This window comes from Prinia subflava, chromosome 6 (genome assembly GCF_021018805.1).
Source record: "Prinia subflava isolate CZ2003 ecotype Zambia chromosome 6, Cam_Psub_1.2, whole genome shotgun sequence".
In the NCBI taxonomy this organism is placed as follows: Eukaryota; Metazoa; Chordata; class Aves; order Passeriformes; family Cisticolidae; genus Prinia; species Prinia subflava.
This window is the reverse complement of record NC_086252.1, coordinates 34,376,757-34,397,884: the sequence shown is the minus strand read 5'-3', so window position 1 is coordinate 34,397,884 and position 21,128 is coordinate 34,376,757. Positions and strand designations below refer to the sequence as shown.

Genomic DNA, 21,128 nt, shown 5'->3' with positions numbered 1-21,128 from the left:
GGGCTGGAGGTTGTAAGATTATTCACTGGGGGTGGCAGAGGAGGACAATTATGTTGAAACAAAGCAAGGGGAAGGAAGCCCCAAGTTAATCTGTGCTCCCTTCACCTCAGACTGATTAACTTCTATTGCAGGTAATATGCAAAGTAGGTATAAATTATATTTCTGGCAACAGACAAAAATCATGTTAAAAATCTGTTTGGTTAGTGATGCCTGTGGATGATTGCTTTTATCCTGTAAAGCAAACAGGCAGTGCCCTGCTCCCCTCCAAACCCCACCAGGCTGTTTGCTGCTGCACTCTGTGCTCAAGTCAGTGCCTATCAGTTTTGTCTTAAAATGAAGAAGTTAAGCTTTCCTGACAGGTAGAACACCATGCTCTGCTTTCAGGCTGTCTGCTGCAGAGGGAATCTTCTCCTCAGACTGTCTCAGCTCTTTTAATAAAAGCATCTCCATCGATGCCTCTTGGGCTGCACGTGCAGCTTCACCTCCTTGTGTAGCTTCACCTTCTTTCCTGCTGTCGCTCAGTGCATGAGATATCAGGTGCTCTGCATTGGGTTTTATATTGTTTCTTCTTCTCCTAAAATGAGATAATTAGTTAATTAATAAAACTAATAAGTTAAGCAGCTCTAAAATGCACCTGTGCTCGTCGCTGTGTGCCTGGTGGCCTGGAGCCTTGGGGAGCAGTGCATCTTCGAGCAAGGAAAAAGTGATTTGGTGACCACTGGAGTGACCAAGAGCCTGTGAGACTGAGTGATGTGAATCATAAACATGTTAGAATTCCATTTTTCATATAGTATTAATGACATCAGCCATAACTTACTTCTTTGAGTTCTGAAACTGTCTTAGCATTGATAATGAAATTGGTGAGGTAGTGTGGATGGCTCAGCTGTCAGTTCATGCTGGCATAACCTAACTGCTTTGCACATTAGTGTAATCCTTTTTGGCCAGAAAAGTATTTTTATTTTTTTTCCCCCCGCAATTCTTTCTACATTTTTCTCCATTTTAGTAATTTTCAGAAATTGTCTTCCTATCTAATTCTGTGTGGGGTAGGTTGGTATTTGAAACATTATTACAGGGATGATGTATGCAGCCATCACTGGGCTGTACAAATCCCCCCATTTTTCCCCTCATTCTGTTTGGAGCCGGGGCTGCAAATACATCCCCACATTTCTGGTGTTTCAGAAGTGCAATCAGCAAGCAGATTTGTTTGCTGGCTTCAAAATTGCTGGTGTAATTCCTTCCCTGAATCAGGAAATGCAGGACTGGGTTCACTGCAGAGGAAAATGTGGGGTGAGGTGGTACCGAGTGTCCCATTCCTCAGTACCATGGACAGCTCTCGGCAAACCCTGAGTGGAACAGGGCAAGAGAAGGACTAAAGAGCCCTTTATTTTTGTGTTTTATTACTCACTAATGGTTTTTGACTTTTTGGAAATCTCTCCATGTTGAACGGGCTGTTGCACTTTGCTTTTATCCCCACAGAACAAGGAGGAGTCGCATGGCAGGAAATGTCTGATTGATATGGATAGATAGATAGAGAACCCAGTAATACCCTGAAATTATATTTATTGTGTTGTTGAATATATTGGTGAAATTTTCCCATGGTTTTGTGGGTTCTCCGGGGGGAGATGGGGAATTTATTTATTTCTATCTTTGTTTTGTTTGATTTCAGCTAATCCCTTCATCATTGTAAACAAAGCACAATTTTGTGCTACCACATTTTGCCAACTGCTTTAAAAAAAGTTATAAATGGTGTGTTTGGAGGAGAAGAGGATGCTGTGCCTCTGGATCAGCTGACAGCCTCTTTAATCCCACAATTCCCACGTTGCTTCTTGCAGCCTCTTATTTAATTCATTACTTATGTTCACAACTCTGTAACAAGTACAGCGAGTGTATTACAGATGTGGCTTTTCTATAAATACTTTGTCATGCCAGCACAAGTTTCACTGTTCTTGAAATGACACAAGCTGCATGTGGAAAGCAGCAGCAGACAATTCAGTAAATGAGGGTTATTCAAATGATCCGCTCCAATGGAAAGGGAAATTTCAAACCAGCGACTGAAATAAATAAATATCTGCATATTTATCACTTTGAACATCAAAATACAGAACCTCCAGCAATTTGCTGTTACACTCCAGTCAGTATCTAAATATTATTACATACCATGTACTGAAACTTTTCTGTCTTTGCATTTTTCTTGGCACTCAGTGAATCTTTCAGGAAAAGTCTGTGCAAATATTTGCTAACGAGAGCCGAAAGCAGGAACTCTTTTTGACAATTGTTTGTGTAACTTCTCTGCCACAGCAGAAATTTATTAAGTAATGTGGCAGATCATCAATGGGCTCTCAGCTGAGGAACCTTTGGAAGTCAAAATGGAAATACTTCTGTTGTTTATGTATTTGTGTTACAAATCAGCACGCACTGGCTTTAAATCCTGAATGTATGCACAGTTTTCTAGCAGCTTCATGTTAGTTCTGGTAATTAGGCACTAATTACTAGTGGTGTTATAAATAATTCTGCCTTCCCACTAGGCCTTGCTGCTGTAAATTAAAGGTTAACAGATCAAGAATAGAGCAACAACAGCAAAAGCACAAGAGCCTTCTCCGCGGTGGAATAAAACCAAATTTGTTGACACTTAACTGGAATTGAGTTCTGCTTTGTAGCGCCTTAAGAAAAAATATCGTGTAGATTTAAAGAGTCTGTGATCTCAGAAGAGATAAAATAATGCAAATACAATAATTCCAACCCAATTTCAAATATTACAGTTCAGTCGAAATGCTGCTTTGCTTTTTCTTTGTACTAACTTGATAATTTGTTGCCTATAATCTTTGTTTAAGACAAGGCTTTGGCTTGGGGTTTGGGTTTTTTATGAATTTAATTTACAAGTACAATTTTGAGGAGAAAATGACTTGTTTACTCAGTAGTTAATGAGGAAGCAAAACTGGCTATTATTACTTACTGTCAAATGCCAGGATGAGATGGGGAATCAGGTAACTCCCTTGTTGCTGACATTAAATAATGCTCCATTTAGGGATTTGTAGTGGGAAGATTTGCAGTTCTGAGCCCTGCACAGAGATGTGCATCACTGAGCCTGGGCCAGCAGCACCCAAACCAACCTCTGCAGCAGAAAATATTTGATCAGAAACTCAAGATGTAAGTTCTAATATTCACTTCAGAACTTACTACTTTACAAAAACACCCCACAAACATTAATGAACAGAGATTCCTAAACAGGAATGTCAAAGTGCTGGGTGAGATTCTTGTTTTTATTTTATTTTGTGCAGTTGTAGTTTGGGTAGATGCCTTTTTTTTATTCTTGGTGATTCCTGATTATTTCTCATTGCTGTTCACCACTGCAATCATCAATTGAATTGGAATAATTCCCTAACTTGCAAAGTTCACTGCCTTGTCCCAAAGGAAAGTCAGGCTAGAGATCAGTTCTGTCCATTGCTGCCAAGCACAGCCTGCCTATTTTCTGTTCTACACTGTGATAAATAACCATTGGCACAATTTAAACCAGCTTAAGGATTTATTGTCTTAGCAATGTTTGCTTGTGGAGATCAAATATTCAATGTTTTTGCTCCTCTTTGGCATAAGGTAATAGCATTACCATGTATAAACTTGATTTGAAGTAATTTTTTATACAAATTATAATTTATATATGTATTTGAAATATAAATTGGTGGTCTCATTTTTGTGAGAATACATTTATTTTACAGTCTCACCTGTCTCTTCATCCAAGATCATCTTCAGCTTTGATGGTATGGATTATATTTAATGACCTGAATCTAACCCACCAGCACAGCTGCTTCCCACTGCATTCCCAGTGGGACGTTTCTTAAGTGAAGCCAGAAAAAAACCCAAAAAAACCCCAAAACAAACAAAAAACCCCCCTCAACCAAACAAAAAAAACCCAAAACAACAAAATAAATGAAAAAGGCAAACAAACAAAAATAAATTAAAAACCCAAACCCACACCTTAGATGAGAAAGGAAGAATATCCCAGCATCCAGCAGCAGTTCCCACAGCAAACCTGCCAGCTTCCAGCAGCGCTGGGACTTTCAGAGTTTGATTTAATAACCACTGATCCATTCTTCCTTGAATTTGCTGGGGAAAAAACAAAACAAGACAAGACAAAAATCCCTTCTGTTGACTGTTAACTCATCATCACTTGAAATCCTCAGTTTTCAGGGTCTGAAGCCTCTGGGATCTAAAGCCTCAGTGTAATCCTGGCCTTTGTGCAGGTCTGCCTGGGAAGGAGCCCTGAGATTCCTAAAGCTTGCAAACTGTGGATTTTTGATTAATTTAATGTAATCCTACCTAATGATGATTATTGTAGCATTTTCTGCATAAGATGGATGGGACAGGTTCTCAAATGCCAGCTATTACTGACATTTAATCTGGTATAGGTCATCAAATACCAAGGTGGAAGAACTGTTTTAATTTATTTTTTCTCATTAATAATGCATTTAAAAGAAATTAATATTGCAAAAATGTTTCCTTTCTCATTGCTTGTCCCTGAGTGGAAAAAGTTGCTTGACAGAAATCACATAGGGGAAGACAAAGCAGTCTGTGCTGTGATTGATGCTGGTGGTGTGGAAAACATGATTTTAAATCCCTGACAAAGTGAGCGGGCCCGTTTTCCACATTTCCCAGTGCCAAGTGCTCCATCCAACCATCGTTTCTCAGGCTGGGTTGAAAAGGCCATGTCTGAGGTTCTGGGAAGGAGGAGCCCCTGGAGAAGCGAGGCTGTGTTTGGGAAGTGATGCCCTCCTGTGCCTGCACAGTCATTTTTAAACCAGGACTTGCTGCTGGTGCTGCCCGGATTTGCTCTGAGCCTGAGCTTAGCTCTAGGACAAAAGTTAAACCTTCAGAACTCCACACTGAAACTCCTCAGGCTGCAAGCCAAGCACAATTTCAGGGATCTTCTTCATTTCTACCTTTTTTCCCCTACAATCACTGAACAATTAATGAAAATATTCCCGCTTCCTCCTAAAAATTTCCTATTTTAAAAAGTAAATTTTTAATATTGTTGCTTTTCAGCTAAGGGAAAATGTTATTTATTAAGTGGAAGAAGCAATAGAGTCTGACTGCACATAATAATATCTTGTGAAAATTAAATACCTTCAGGGAAAGTGCTGCATTTATTTCCTCTGTGAAAGAGCTTCTGTACAATAGTGAGGAAATCTTTGAAAATAAGTGTAAGAATATGTGCATTCTGCTCTGTACATAAAAGAGGCCATGCAAAGAGTATAAAAGGTCACCTGGCACCATTTGGATGCTCCAGAAATCATTCAAAGCAGAATAATCAAAAAAATTGCACATTAAAATATGTATCTCGAGTTGAGTTTGAAGGATAACAAATATATCACACCCTGAGTAGCCAATGAAGAAAGAGAATTTTAATTTTCTGTGGGGAAATCATTTCCCTGCATCTTGCACATCTGGGAAAGCAGCACAAATGAACCATCTCCCCCTCAAAAATAAATACTCAGGATAATCCAGGAACTGTTCATCATCCTGTTCCAGATTTCAGTATCTCTAACATCAGTGTGGGCATGGTTTGAATGTAAACACCTATTTTATAACTACATAAAATCTGTTAAATTCTTTATTTTAGCAAGGGTTTATATGTACTTTTTAAAAAGATCATAGAGACTTAATGATATTATTTGGATGTCACATTAAAAGTCTGATTACATGTTGATACAAAGCCATGTAACGTGGCACTTTGGTTATAAAATGAATTTTTTTCAGTGGATTGCACATTGATTTGGCACAGCTGGTTTGTGATAAAATGGGAATAATCAATGTTTCTTCATTTCTGTTCTGACTGATGAGTTCCACATGGGGAAACACATTTAGTTTGAAAGGACTAATTCCAAATTTCTGCATCTGATTGAAGTCTGAATCCTTACATTTTCGGATAAAGGGCAGTAATGTGACAAATAAATACTGATGTTCAGGGCCCTTAATGAATCCAGGAATACATCTGCAATATGTCTTTCATTACAAACTGACAGTTAATAAAACCTTGCATGGAATTAGGGGAAAAATGTGGCTGAAAAGGTAATATTTGATTTACTTACTAAAATTTTATATTAGAAATAAATTTTGAAAGCTCAGAGAACATGCTTTTTATTCAGAAAATTACTTTGTGCACAAAATTACTCAAGGTAATTAGATGATTTTAATGAAAAGATATTGAATTGTGTGCAGACAGAAAGCAGGTTTAAGCAAGTATAAATTTGATATATTCTAAGGGATGCACTTTTTCAGCAATACATCCCATTGCTGTAGTCTTGATATGGGAATAAAAAAACCAAACAACTCTTGTGATGAGAGTGTAAGACAAACTTTCTCTGCAATTTTACCCAAAAGCAAAACCTATGAACTGGATTTCTATTCCTCTCTGCGTTTGATTTATTGCTGGTATATTCCAGGTGTGCTTTTTTTAGCATGCACGGCCACAACTGCTCAGGAACGGAGCAAGAAGTAAAGCATGGAAGGATTGGTGTGGGTTTATTCCATATTTACTCTGCATGGGAGGAAGCAGAGCTTGTGTGAGAAAATGCAGCCGTGACAGAGCATCAGACGGGAGCTCAGCTGTGCATTTCTCTGTCCTGCATCGTTCCTGCAGCACCAGGGATGGGAGATGAGTGCACAGGAGGGGCAGCTGCACTCTCACCCTGCAGGAAAAGCATTTTGGGGTGGAAAAAAGGAGGGGGAAAGCACTTTTAAGGGTTGTTATGAACTTAAAATGTGTGTATTTGAGTGACATCCCTAAGACAAAAGAAGTGAAGGCTTTTATATACTCTCTAGTGGAAGGGATCAAACTTGAAGAATAATTGCTGAAATGGTTGTGGAGGATAGTCATGACAATGTAATAAACAACCGTGCTGATCAAATTATAAAATTATCAAATTCTGTTCACTTTAAAACACCTGAAAATTCATATTTCTGTGTGTGTAAAGAAAAGAGGGGTGGGAGGAGGGACCTGGTGATGGCAAAGCACTTGAGCTTTCTAGCAGGCATATTTTTATAGATGGATGGTGGACAGTTGAAATAGAAACAAAACAAATTATGACAATTTGTATCTTCTTTAGCAGTGACCCAGATTGGCTGTGTTTTTAACCCACCCCCAAATTCTCAGCTGCTTTCCCCATTGGCTGCTCAGGCCACCACTGCTCTTGCTGCAAATAAAAAATCTTTGGTTTGAACTGGCGATTTCCCTGTGAAGAGAAGGGAATTTCGTTATAAATGTCCCCCCTGGGGCTGAGTTTTGCTGATTTTTGTTGTGCAGCCAGCAGTGAGTGGAGCTGGGCTCTGCTGGTGAGGAGGAGTTGTCTGGCTGGGTTTTACTTTCATCTGCAGCTCGACCCTGTGCTGCTTCCTGCGTGGCACTAAATCTGCAGCTCTCCAGGAGAAGAAACCATGATTATTTTACTCACAGGCACTCATTGCTAGATTTCCAAACTGCCAGGAACATTTGGAACATATGTCCTCCTTTACACTGCGGAAATCACAGAGGAACTTTAATAGAATTTCACTCCCATGCAGCTCAAAAACATCCACTGGATATTTCATTCCAATATCAGTTACAAAAAAAAAAAAAAAAAAATAGGCACGTTGCTGGAGAGCCAAAGAGCTTCTAACTCCCTAAAATAGTGTGGGGAATTATCCTCCAGATGATGAGTGCTGCGTTGTGCTGGAAAGAAGCAGAGGAAGGAGAAACCTAAATCCCCAAATCCAGTGGTATTTCAGTTCCTCCTCTGGGGAAAAAATTCCCTTTGTGCCAAACCTGAGAATTGCTTTCCCTGTGTGTGTGTGTTCCAGCAAAAACTGTTCAAGTGCTCTGCACGTTCCTAAAATCTGTCTGGGACTCTGAGGGCCACAGATCATTTATTACCAAAATCTGAGGGTGGCCGATCTCTTTTGCTTTAGACGTGGATAAAAAAACCCAAAACTGCTGAACCCAGAAACAAACCTAAACATCATCAGAGGTAAAAATGCTCCTGGACCATGCTATAAAGCTGATTATTAATTAAATGTGGTGTAAACTAAATCAAATCACATTTATTTTTTAAAATGCAGTAGAAACCAGACTCAGGACTGTGTGGCAGTCCCCTTCTGAGAATCCAGCCAGTCGGTCACCTCATCCCACAGGCTGTGAGAGCCTATGGGGCATTTTCAGAGTCCTTTTAATTGGGTGTTTGATCACCTCCTCTGAAGAAGGTTCCTTGTTCACCACAGTCCCCATCATTTTAGTTATCCTGTTTGTCTTCCAGTAAATCTGGCTGGGGCCACTCAGTGCCAGTGCTGTTCTCGTTATGTTTTATACCAATTAAATTGCACAGCATTTCTGTTAATTCTAATTCAAACTTCTTTTCCCACATCTTAATCCTGCCCCTAAATTGGTAAAAAGCCTCTGACTTTTTGTGAGTTGTTCTTTTGCCAAGATCAGCTGAACATCTTTGCCTTCTGTCCTGAAAATGACCCTCTCAGTGCATTTTCTGAAAATTAAATCTCTTCCTTCAACTCCTAGCTCCTATTGAGGTGTGCTAGGAATTATTTTACTTTATTCTAGTTAGTTCTTGTCCACAGCAGTGACTTTGCCTAGGAAAGTATCCTCTTTTTCTATATATACTTCATTATTTTGCCTTGCATAATATTTCATTGGTTTTTGTCAAGGAGCTCCAGAACTGTGTATTTTTGCCCCCCAAACTCCGATTGTCCTGTAGAGTGTTTGGTGTCTTGGGTGCATTAGAAATCAGCAGTTTTCAGTCAGGCAGGTGCCCAAATGTAGCTTTACAGGGAAAACAATCCTTTCTCAGCTCATTAAATAGGTGGATTAGGAAGGAGGTGACTGAAAGCTTGGAAAACAAAAGGAAGTGAGAGAGAAAAGGTTCTGGACAAAACCAGTGGTGATGAGGGATTTGGAATCTGTCCTACAGATGTCTGTGTAAGGACAGAACTCCAGCCCTCTTGAGGCCCTCCTTACAAATTTCTGAGGCTTGATAATGAAGGAGAGATGAATCTGTGACCACTGGTGGGAGAGCAGGGACTGGTAAATTCACTGCTCCTTTTGTCTCATGGCAGAATTCTTTTCCTCTGGAATTAGTTCTGTTTGGTAACCTTTATTGTTACTTCCAGTCAGTGGGTTTGTCAGGGAGGGTATTTTAAAATGCTGGGGAGTTGTCATTGCTCGGATGTGGGTGGAATAGTCCCTGTGAAAAAGTTTTTTACAGAAAGGGTAATAAAATATTGGAATGGTTTACCTGGGGAGGTGCTGGATTCACCATCCCTGGATGTGTTTAAGGAAATCCTGGATGTGGCACTTGGTGGTTTTGTTGAGGCTAAGGTTGGGATGGACTCGATGATCCTGGAGGTCTCTCCCAACCTGCTGATTCTGTGATTCCCTGTATTTATTTCCTAGCTGGGACCAAACTCTTTGGAAAACCTCCAGCCATAACTTTTTAAGATTTAAGTTGTTGGACTGAGGAGGGTTCATGTGACAGCTGGGGAGAGGATGAGTGTGTATCAGCAGTGTGAGAGGGCAGTGAAAACAGCAAACGCCACCCAGGGCTGGCTGGATCTGCAGCTGGTGCAGGGAGCTCGCTGGGCCGTGGTGCAGAGCTCCCCTCCAGAGCAGCAAACCCAGTGCTGGCCACGCTTGTTCAATCCCTGACCTAAAACTGGAATAACTGCACGGAAGGGCAGCAGAAAGAGCCTGTCTGACCAGAGGAGGGACCCTGCCTGCCCTTGCTTATCTCCAGCTGCTGGGCAGAGGAGAGAATTTGATTTCCATCTGGAAATACCTCTGGAGAGAGGGACAGGTGAAAATAGCTGTTTAAGCCAAATAAGCTGCTGCAGAAATCAGTCTGTGTAATTCAGCCTGGAAGATATCACCACTAGCTATTAGATGTAGATTCCTGACTGCTGCTCTCCACATTCTGGGAGAGTCAAAACAACTGAATACTTCTATGAGTTTAATTGCCTGCAAAGCACCAGGACTTGATGAAGAAGATTCCTCTTTTTGTTGTTGTTTGACTACAGGCAGAATTCAGAGTTTCTGCACATGAACTCTATGCCTTTCAAAAGATGACACGCCCTAATCAAATTTATTTTATTGTGTCAACATTTTTACTGTTGCAGCAGCCTCAGTGAGCACCCTCACTGTAGATCTGAGGAAATGAAGGCTGCAGTGAACTCTGTCAGAGCCTCAAGGTCACCCCAGTGCCCTGAGCCTGGGCTGTGCAGGGACAGGCACAGGTCAGTTTTCCTCCCAAATTGCTCTGGGAATGGATAAAAGATTTCATTGCCCTCTGCTGAAAATGGAGAGGCGAACCCAGCACCATTTGTGAGCAGAGAAATTAGCCTTGAGCTGAAATAAATACAGTGCAGTGCATCCTTTAGAGCTCCCCAGGCAAAGGAGATGCAGGGTAATTGTGGGCCAGCTTCTGGTGTTAGAAATGCAGGTCTGGTTTAAACCCCACTCTGAAAATCTGCATTAGTCTTTAAATACAGAATTGTGTTTCAAGATTACCCAGTAAAGTGTTTAATTTTCTCAATTTAATTTTCAGAGCACTTTGATCATGCAGAAGCATTTAGGCAGCTACTTTCTTGTTCTTTTAACTCTTCCTTTAATTATAAAGTTTCATTGTTTTCCATCTCCGGGAGAAAATTAGAGATTTTTAGAGTAAAAAGAGTGCCATTTACACATGAAGTCATGATAACTCGCACAAATGATGTTATTATAAGACAGATATTGAGGGAAAAAAAAGAAATTACCCCCTATTATAGAAAGCTGGAGCAGCCTCTTACCTATTCTTAATTCTTAGATATTCCTTACTGGATCCATTTGTTATTGGCATACAAATATTTTATCTCTTGTCTGATCTGAAAAGATAATCTTGTTGTAAAAGACTAATCCTTTTTTTTTTTAGCTTGTATTTTAATCTGTAGAAATATTAAATTACTAATAAAACTGAACACTATGCAGTGGAGCCAGTCTGAAGTCAAACTTCAGGTCTTTGTAGCTCCTGTGTGTCTGGATGTGTATTTAAAACATGGGTGTGTATTTATATATTTATATATTTATATATTTATATGTGTGTGAGTGTCTGAGCACAGCAAACCCAGTTGGTTCTGTGATTCCAAAACCAGCTTTATTTGAATTATTGAATCTTGAGGTACAAAGTTCCATTAAATAACATAAATCAAATCCCCAGAAGTACAGATTGGAGTCTGGAGTACATGTAACATTTTAACAACTTATTTTAAATATATATAGGTGTTGGCCTTGTTATTTCTGATGATATGAATATATACATAAATAAGTGTATATACTGCTATACACACACTTTTTTTTTTTTTTTTTTTTTACTTTTGCATTTCATTCCAAATTACTTTTGCTTTTCAGGCCTGATTTTTACTTTGCCAATAGTCTGTGCTATGCACATTTTGATTTATATAGACCTGAATATTAAGTCTGTGGTTTTAAATATATTCTTAGAGTACAGCTGGGATAAAGAATGACAGTGAAGGACAGGACAGGAACTCAGAATTATTTTGATAAATAGAAATCCCTGTCAGGAATGGAGTTATCCCTCAGGAATGTTATAGGTAAAGTTTATTCTGCCTTATGGCCTGGTGATGGACTGCATGACCTTTCAAATTCTCCTCCAGCCCTATTTCAGGATTCTGAGATCAATTCATTTTGGCATTTGACAGCTCCTGCAAGTAGACTACAAATGATTCTAATGCCTTCACTTTTTAAAAAAAGTTGTTTAGTTGTTTGGTTCGTTGGGGTTTTTTTAATATTCAATTTTTTCACTTGAAACACTTTTCCTCCCTTTAAAATGTATTCTTATTTATTTGAAGACTAAAGTAAAGGATATGGGTTTCATTCTGCTGTTCAGCAAGTAGGCTAAAACTGGATTTTTATGGGAGGTTACAAGGCTATAAATTACTACTCTGTCACATAAAGATATCTGAAGTTTTATGTGCTGTTGATCCAAAGTTATTCCCATTAGTGGTAATAACTAGGAGATAATTCACTTCGTTTGGGTAATGAAATCCTGGTTCTCAGAGTAGTTTTAGTAACATTCAGCCTGGAATCAGATTATTCTTTACAGCATGTTAAAGTCATGGCAAGGTGGTCTTCAGCCTGCCAGTGTAATTTGTTCTCACAAATAGGTAATCCTGTTAAAATATTGTCAGGTTAATCAAAATTGATTTGCGTGTGCTAAGCCCAGCGAATGCTAATCAAGTATCGGGTTAGGGAGCTTCAGCAGCAATTTTCAGCCTGTGATGGTTTCCCATTATTCCTGGCTGGAATGACTCACTGGATTTGTGGGAGCCTTCTGAAACCTGAGCACCTTTGCAAGGGTGGAGACAAATGCACCAGGACTGAAGCATCTCCTTCAGAAATAGATGTGAGCCACTGTTACCTGTAACCATCCTGCCATTTGTTTAGAAATGATGGCTAAAAATGAATTTAAGATTGTCACTTTAGAGTATTACGTGGTGTATCTGTTTTGTAAAAAAATGCACTCAGAACTTCTGTGCTTTACATTTGAAAGACAATTCTGTGTAATTGTTAATCTGTTAAAAGCTATGGTGAATTTTTAAAAATAATTACGTCCTTATCAATATGAGGTATGTAGGAAATTGAAACGACAAAGAACAAAAACTTCCTTTTCCCAGAGCCAGCAGGAGCTTTGCACTCCGCTCACACCCTTTAAAACTTACAACATCTTATTTTCTTTCAACAGAAAGCTTTTCTTTACAGACTACGGGAATGCTGCCAAGGTGGAGAGATGTGACATGGATGGAATGAACAGGACGTGGATAGTAGACTCGAAAATTGAACAGCCAACTGCTCTGGCACTAGACCTCATCAATAAATATGTGTACTGGCTCGACATATATCTGGAGAGTTTGGAAGTTGTTGACTATCAGGGGAGAAGGAGGCAAACAATAACTAAAGGCAGACAAGTAGGTATTTATTTTCAAATCTGTAAAAAAGTAATGATATCGATAAAAGAACGCACATAATGCTGGCAGCTACAGGAATTTCATAGTTTTTTTACCTTTTTAGCTCAGATGTGTTAGAATTTAAAAGATCCACCGACATGTTTTGGTTTATGTGGAGTTTAGCGATTTTGCAACCTACGAATGTTTCCGTGCAGTGTCTCATTAACAACGCACCCTGTAAGTCACCACAGTTAGAGACTTCAGGAGGGAAAATCTGGGGTGGAAAGGTGCAGGAGGTAAATCCTTAATGACAAGATGTCTTTACCCACTCAGGAAGGAGAGACTAACAGGCTCAATAATGTGAAATAGAACAGCAGAAGCTGTTCACCCATTCAGGATAATCTGGATGCCCTTGAATCTTGTTTTTGTTGATGGCAATGACGCTTTTCACAGCTGATCCTGATGTTCAGAGTCATAAATACAAACTCTGAGACCGTGAGTCTGAGCAGGAGCATTTCAGTCCATTAGCCTGGAGAGTGGAAGAGTTCTCTGGCAGTTGTGAGTCCTCTGTAAATCCAGGAAAAATCAGCAAAGACCAAACTGTTCTGGTCACTACTTGAACTGCCAGGGCTGGTGTGGACACCAAGTTTGCATCTATTTCTGCCCGAGTTTAATCAGGGAATATAAAAATGTGCAACCAGAATAAACATTTTACCTGTTCTTCTGTCATTTGTTGCCTCCAAGTAATCAGTGTTTACCAAGATGCAACTGGTCAGACTGTTAACTACAAACAGGCAGAAAATGTGACACAAAGCACTCCAAGTGGTGGTTTGGCAAAAACCTTCCCGTTTTTGCCAATCTATCCCCAGTCTTTAACCAGTTCTGGGACAAGAGGTCTTGAAAACTTTTGGGTATTTTTGGTTTTGGTTTTTTAAGTAACATTTTCTAATAGATATTTGAAAAGCTAAAATCATTTTCAGAAGCCATTAACAAATAGCTTTACAGGCTTATAAGTGAGTTGTACTGGTGTCATAGAAGTGCTTGTTCTTCCTCTTCTTGCTGAAATTTAGATGCAAAAGAGAATATTTTATCGAGGTCAGAGGGATTCTTCTCAAAACTAGCTAAAAAATGAGATTTCTGTTCTTTGATATGGGTGAAGGGTATTAAAAGTTTGGCCTCTCACTGTTGTCACAAATAGTACTGATTGTCTTTCCACTCAAATGAGGATTGGTAATTTCAGTATGTTTTGTGCTGCATGTGCCATCATCTAGAATGGCTCTTTCTCCAAATTACTCCTCATTAGTCCAAGGAAACAGCAGACCACAAAACTGTCCCCAAGAATTTTTAGGGACTAAAGTTTATCATGGAACAAACATCAAAGATGTGCTTTCCAAATAAAAGCAGATTCTGTGATTGCCAGCCTGCATGGCTTTCAAAGGACAAGCCAGTGATGTTTTCATTTGTGCACTTATAACCAGAAAGCTTCATGAGATGTGAAAAACCCCAACAAATTAAAAGATAAATTCAAATAATTTGATCATTAATGCATTACAAAAAGAGCCACATAGATTTAATAGTTTTAATAAAGAAAATCTCTCATAGGAGTTAAATGGTAAAGATTTAAACTGAGTATAAATGGAAATATGGAGGAAAGTATTGTAATTCAGGGGAGAATTCCAGAGTTTGGTACAGATGTCTCTCTATTTTCAAGGCTGTTTTCTTGTCCATCTTGCTATAATTGCATTGAATTTCTCTTGGATCCTGATCAAACACTTCCGATGATGTCAATTACTATTCCTTTTCCTGGGTGAAGACAGAATACAATGGCAAGTCTTCCCCAACTGTGGTATAATTTTCAGAATGACTGAAATACTTGATGCTGAACAAGGTTTTTTTTTGTTTGGGTTGGTTTTTAGTGACGTATATCTGAATTTGGGAGCAAATGAGAGAAGTAAATACTTAGTGGTGAGCAATTGAATGATTAAAGTAATAAGATATTCAGCCTGTGAATATCTGAACATCTGCCAAAAAATTCTCTTTAATTTGTTCAGTTTTCAGAATTGCCAGTGAGATACTTTGCATTTTCTAAATCTTTAACTCAAGCACAGCCTCTAAATTATTGAACACTTCACGTTTGAGCTGTGATTGTCTAACTACCAGCTATTAGGTAATTTTTAATCAATGTGCCTAGACACATCAGAGATTATCACCATTTTAGAATTCACTTTTTGATAAACAAGCTCTACTGAGAGGCCACCACCGTATTCAAAGACACCAACACAAGAGGAACACAGCAGAGCTGACAGAAATTGTTTATTTCTCATATATTTAAGAAAAAATATTCAGCAGGTATATCTTGCACCATTTGCCCTGATTTGATCATATTAAAACTATTTACAAACGTTACATGGGATCAATTACATCCATGAGCTGTATTTTAAATTTCTAAGTTTGCTATATTTATTAGTTAATTTATCTCAGCTACTATTAGTTAATGATCATTAGTTAATACTAGTGTAGATGTTGCACTTCAAGAATGTAGATTTTAATTTAAAAATCAGAGAAACTGGGGAATTTGTAGAGTAAATGAATTTAGATTGCTAAATAATTTGAATTTTCTACCTTTCTTGTACAAAGCTGTTCTCATTATAAGTTTCGGACTACAAGAGTGTGAACTATACTTTTAGTGTAATTTGTGTTTAATATACAAATATTCAGGAAACCTTTTGTATAGTCTACCACATACAATTCACAGTCGTGCTTGATGTTTACAACTCACAGATATGCCTAAAATATTGAGCTAAAAAAAAGATAACATTTGTTTCTTTTCCAGATTAGGCATCTTTGTGGTTTGGCAGTATTTGAAAACTATTTATACACCATTAATTCAGACAACCTCAGCATTTTACAAATAAACAGATACAATGGCACTGATGTTCAGGCTCTAGCTAGGCTGGACAATGCCAAAGAGATCCGTGTGTACCAGAGAAGAACTCAAGCAGCAGGTAAGGTCAAATTTCCTCTCTCTAGAAAGCACCAACCAGATATGAAGTGCTTGTGTGGTTTAAAAAGTTCTACCAGAAAAATAAAATATCTAAAGATGGAGTGAATTTTTTTTCCTTGTGGCACAACCCTCTGTAAGTTGAGCTGCCCCATTTTCTGTGTGGTTCTTGCCCCATTTGCTGTGGCTCTAAGCTCTCAACCCTTTTGTGAGAATTCAGTTTGAGGACTGCCCAAGAGCCCTGCTCAGCACTCTGAGAGTTTAACACCTTCAGAGCTGTTGGGTGTCCGGTGCTGTCCACATGCCTTGGGTCTCAGACCTCAGGGATTCCTCAGAGGATTCCCCAGAGATTCCTGGGGCTGCTTTTCAGGCAGACTCCACACCTCGGGTGAGCTCCTGTCCTTGGGGCTGCCAGGAAGGCTCGGAGGGGTGGGCACAAGAGAGGGAAATGCTGACAGGGTCTCCTTGATCTGTGTGAATGTCAGCTCTGCCATCTGTGGAAGAGATCTTCAGCTTCATCTAGAGTGAAAAAGTCTTTTTTATCTCAGAATTTTGTGGTAAAACAGCAATTTCTGGTGTCCATAGTCCTGAATGAGTGTAATCTGTTCACACACCTTCTGTGTGCAGAATTATGGGAACTTTGTGCAAAGATAGCAAGATCCAAAATGTCTACAGTGACGCTTTACAAGAATTTCTTTGGTGTGACTGATAACAATAAATTGTTGCCATGACCGCTTAGACAGAAAAGCCAACACATCAATTCTCAGTGTCGATGTTTCTAAACAGAATGGCTGCTTCTGGAGAAGTTTCTGAAGTGGGAACAAACTCTAAATTGATGTAGAGTGGGTGAACTAATTTTCACCCTGGAGCTGAGGACATTGATTTGCAGATGTCAATGTCTGAAGGAGGCTGCAAAGACTCTTTCTTTGCTATTATCATCCCACTTGTACTCCTGAGGGAGTCGGAGAGGTTGAGCAGAGGAGAGACATGAGCACAGTGTAATCTTTTATTACATCCTGTGATTACTCCACTACTCCTTTTGTTTTGAATGGACATGTTTGTTGCTTGTCAAGATTCTCTGTAAAAGCTGTCTCAGCTCGGTGGAGTTTCTGTATTACCTTTAACCTTATCGACCCTATACCACTTGATTGCTTTCTTTGAAAAAAAAACAAACTGAAAAGCTTGAGGTAAAGTAGGAAGAACAGAACATTTTTTGAGTTAGAATGCTCTATTCTGTTTTAAGCTAGCTTAGTAAATGTAAGACACTTGGTAGATTTTGTTTTCTCAGCATGTTGCCTTCAACAGTTAAAAAAAAACAAATAAAAAAATTAGGCTGCTGATATAGAACCATGAATTTGGAAATATGAAATGAAGAGAAAGGAATTCTTTGGCTTCTTCACCTGGATTTATATCCCAACTGTACAAATCTGCACCCCATCCCTGGAAGTGTTCAAGGCCAGGTGGGATGGGGTTTGCAATATCCTGGTCTAGTGGAAGGTGGCCAAAGGCAGGGGTTTGGAATAAGATGGGCTCCAAGGTCCCTTCCAACCCAAACCATTCTGTCATTCTATAAATATGGAAAAACTCTGCAGGGCTTGTTCTGTTCTTTCTGCCCAGAAAGCTGCTGCCTAGTGCAGCTGAAGGAACAGCAGTCTGTGTGGGCAGGGCATGCTCTCTGTTCCCAGAAAACCCCGACCAGCCAAATGACCCAAAGCCACAAATGGAAGAGGGGAGGAGTGTCAGCTCCCCTGGGGAAGCACAAATGCTGTGCAGGAGCTCATTCACAAAGGGATTGCACACAGCCATGGGCACGGCTGGATAGCCCTGGGCATCGCTGGCCTGGCTTGGGTGATGTCCTGGGGTGGCTTTATGATGCTTGTATCCCCAGATGTCTGTTGTGTTTATGCTGGATATTGAGTTCTGCACCTTTACAGTGGTTCTGAGAGTGGAGGGGGAGAAAAACTTCTTTAAAAACACCTTTCTTAGCAGTTATATTCCAGGCAAAGACTTACTGTGACACAAATCCCCTTTCTCTACACTCTTTTCCTCTGTCTAACCTCTCCCCACGCCTCTGCATGTCTCTGTGTTGCCTGTGCTGTGTCTGAGTGCCCTTTTCCCCTCTCTCAGTCAGGAGCCACGCGTGCGACGCGGCCCCGCACGGGACGCCGGGGGGATGCTCCCACCTCTGCCTGCTCAGCAGCAGCTACAAGGCACGGACCTGTCGCTGCAGGACCGGCTTCATCCTGGGCAGCGACGGCAGGTCGTGCAAAAGTACGTTCCAGAAATCCTGAAATCCTGAAATCAGACAGTCTGATTTGAATCAGCCAGCCAGGAGTGACCCAGGGGTGGTTCGGGGTGTTCTCTAGCACATCGCTCGGGCTGCTTTGGGGTAAAGTCTGTAACGTGTACCTGGTGCTTCGTTCACATGCTGCTTTCATTCCCTTAAAATTGTTTGATTTGGCTTAGTTCACAGGAGTGACAGGTTAAACCTGGGGTGCTCAAAGAATACTACAAATTATCTCGGAATTTACATTAATCAGCCTCGCTCTGTATTTATGTGCCGTGCATTTTCACAGCACACAGGTACTGGAACACTCCTTAAGAGTTTGTCACATCCAATTTCCACCCAATCAACTCAGAGCACAAAAGCAGAACATTCATGTGAACAAGGCAAGGTTTTTCTCAGAATACTTTGGGAAAGCATCTGGGAGTTGGCAGCTGTGGTTACACCTAACGTTACATGTACACAATCCACACAGTCACCTACAGCCAACAGGAACTTTGGGGAATGCTTAATTTCTTTCTTTTTTTCAGTCAAATGGTGTTGGTTTAGTTCAGGCAGAGGACATTCAATGAGATACTCTGATGGACGCTGGTAGATGGATTTATTTGACCACAGTCAAACCTGATGCTGTCTTTGCTGACAATTCCACCAAAAAACCCTGAGAGGCAGCAGGAAAAGTTTATAGAGAATTTTAAGAAGTGTATTGACAGCATTAAGCCTCTAAGGATATCTATCTTTAAGGAAAGAAAAATCACTTTGCTAAGTTTCAGTTGTTTGTAATCCACTTAATTATTTAAATCATAAAAATCTTAGAAATATGAATTATTGATATTCATGTTTTCTACCTCAGCTGGAAAGAACAGAGTATGTTGATTTGCTGTATTCCTTTCAATCTGAAAGAAAATTTATCTTTTTTGTTGTTTGATTATGAGAAACTTAAAATAAGTGTTTTGTATATGCTGGGGTACATGGTGTTGTTAGATTTTCAGTCGTGGTCTATATTACCTTGATGGATCCTAATGAATTGTAAAATTAAATGTCTACAGAGCTGTGTATGTCCACTTCACAGCAGATGCAAAGTTATTCTGTGATCTACACCTGCTTTTTCAGTTTGTACACAAAAGAATAATTAGATGTAAGCAGCTCACTGAAGTGACTTGTATTTTGAATAAGGTAATGTAATTAGTTAGATTTTTTTTTTAATCTAGATACCTTCAGAATATATGGAAGTTTAATTTTTGGTATCAAGTAAGGCTCCTGCTCCCCACTAATTATGCCAGTTAATTAAACAGGGACATTATGCACTGTGAAGAAGATTAGGCAGCATCAGTTGTTTATATTTGTAATCTTTCTTTTGCAGGACCAAAGAATGAGTTGTTTCTTTTTTATGGGAAGGGACGGCCAGGAATAATCCGGGGCATGGACCTGAATACCAAAGTGTCTGACGAGTACATGATCCCCATAGAGAACCTGGTCAATCCCCGTGCCCTGGACTTCCACGCTGAAACCAATTACATTTACTTTGCTGATACCACCAGTTTCCTAATTGGGCGGCAGAAAATTGATGGCACAGAGCGAGAGACGATCCTCAAAGACGGTGGGTGCTGCTCGGTGACGGTGACATTCAGAGAGGTTCACTACTGAGAAATGAAATGACATTTGCAGATCATTTAAAGGGGTTTTTTTGGACCTCCCATGGAAAACAGAACAAATTTGACATTGAACAGAATTGGAGATACATTTTACAACTTCCTGGGGGTTTTGTGGGGTTTTTTGTGGGTTTTGTTTGTTTGTTTGTTTTTGTTTGTTTGGGGTTTTGTTGTCATTGTTTTGGGGTTTTTTGGGGTTTTTTGTTTTGGGTTGTTTGTGGTTTCTTTTGGTTTTGGTTTTTTGTTTTGTTTTTTGTTTTTTGTTTTTTGTTTTTGTGTGTGTGTGTGTGTTTTTTGTTTTGTTGTTTTTTCTTTTCCTGAGGGAAGAAATGTAAAGTTTGGTTAAGTCACTCTGTTGTGAATTCTTTGTCCATTTAAGCTGATTACACTGGTGAGTAATTCCGATGTCTCCACTGTGTCCTTCCAGTAGCTGGATATCTGTCGAGCCATCCCAAATCCTTGCAGACTTTATGAGACTTCTTCACTCCAGCCTGCATGACACTTTGGATTCTGGAGCTTATTCAAGTAGTTTGGCAGAATGAGACTGTCTGTAGTGCTTGCAAACTCATTAGGAAAAAAAGCATTGTCTTTCCATTGTGTATGTGGAAGCAACACTTAGACCTAAACATTTATTCCTTCTAACTGTTAAACCTTAATTAAGATGCTTGTAACATTTTTTATAGCAATGAGAGAAAATGCCAGCAGTTCTTTAGTTCCCACATCGCCCACTACAGTGAATCTCCCTGGTCTAGAATTATATCTCATCACACCAAACGTTGTTGCAGTGAGGAAAGCTTCCAGTTTGTCAATCGATATTTCCTTCACCTTTACGGCCCCTTCTCTGAAATACTGCTTCAGCAGGAGGCAGCAGCTGCCCCAGCTGAAATTCCTTCTGCAGAAATTATCTTCTGGTCCTCAATCCAAGAAGAAACATAAATATTCATCTTAGCCTTCAGAGAGCTTAATATCTTTGCTTGTGAATGGAAGCTGAGGACAGTGAAAGTAACTAAATTACCATTGTTTTAGCAGGGGGATGTTCATTCCCTGTCATTCATAATGCAGGTTTTAATGCACACTTCTGAGGAACTTCTCTGTGCAGGGAGAGGATGCTCTGCTCTTTGAGTGTGAGGTCTGTCCTCAGAGTCTGCACAAAGATCCCTTCAGCAGCAGTTGCAAGGAATAGTGGAAGGCTCTTTGCCCTGCTCTGGTGAACGGTTAATAA

General features: G+C 39.7%; 1 protein-coding gene across 1 annotated transcript in view; it reads left to right on the top strand.

Annotated features, from left to right (window-relative positions):
• LRP1B (LDL receptor related protein 1B) overlaps positions 1–21,128 on the top strand; it is a 295,406-nt gene that overhangs the window by 49,666 nt on the left and 224,612 nt on the right. The window contains exons 5-8 of the mRNA XM_063400998.1: positions 12,771–12,993; positions 15,806–15,977; positions 18,101–18,244; positions 19,618–19,854. Of these exons, the coding sequence (XP_063257068.1) occupies positions 12,771–12,993; positions 15,806–15,977; positions 18,101–18,244; positions 19,618–19,854 (776 nt within the window). The remainder of the gene's footprint in view (positions 1–12,770; positions 12,994–15,805; positions 15,978–18,100; positions 18,245–19,617; positions 19,855–21,128) is intronic.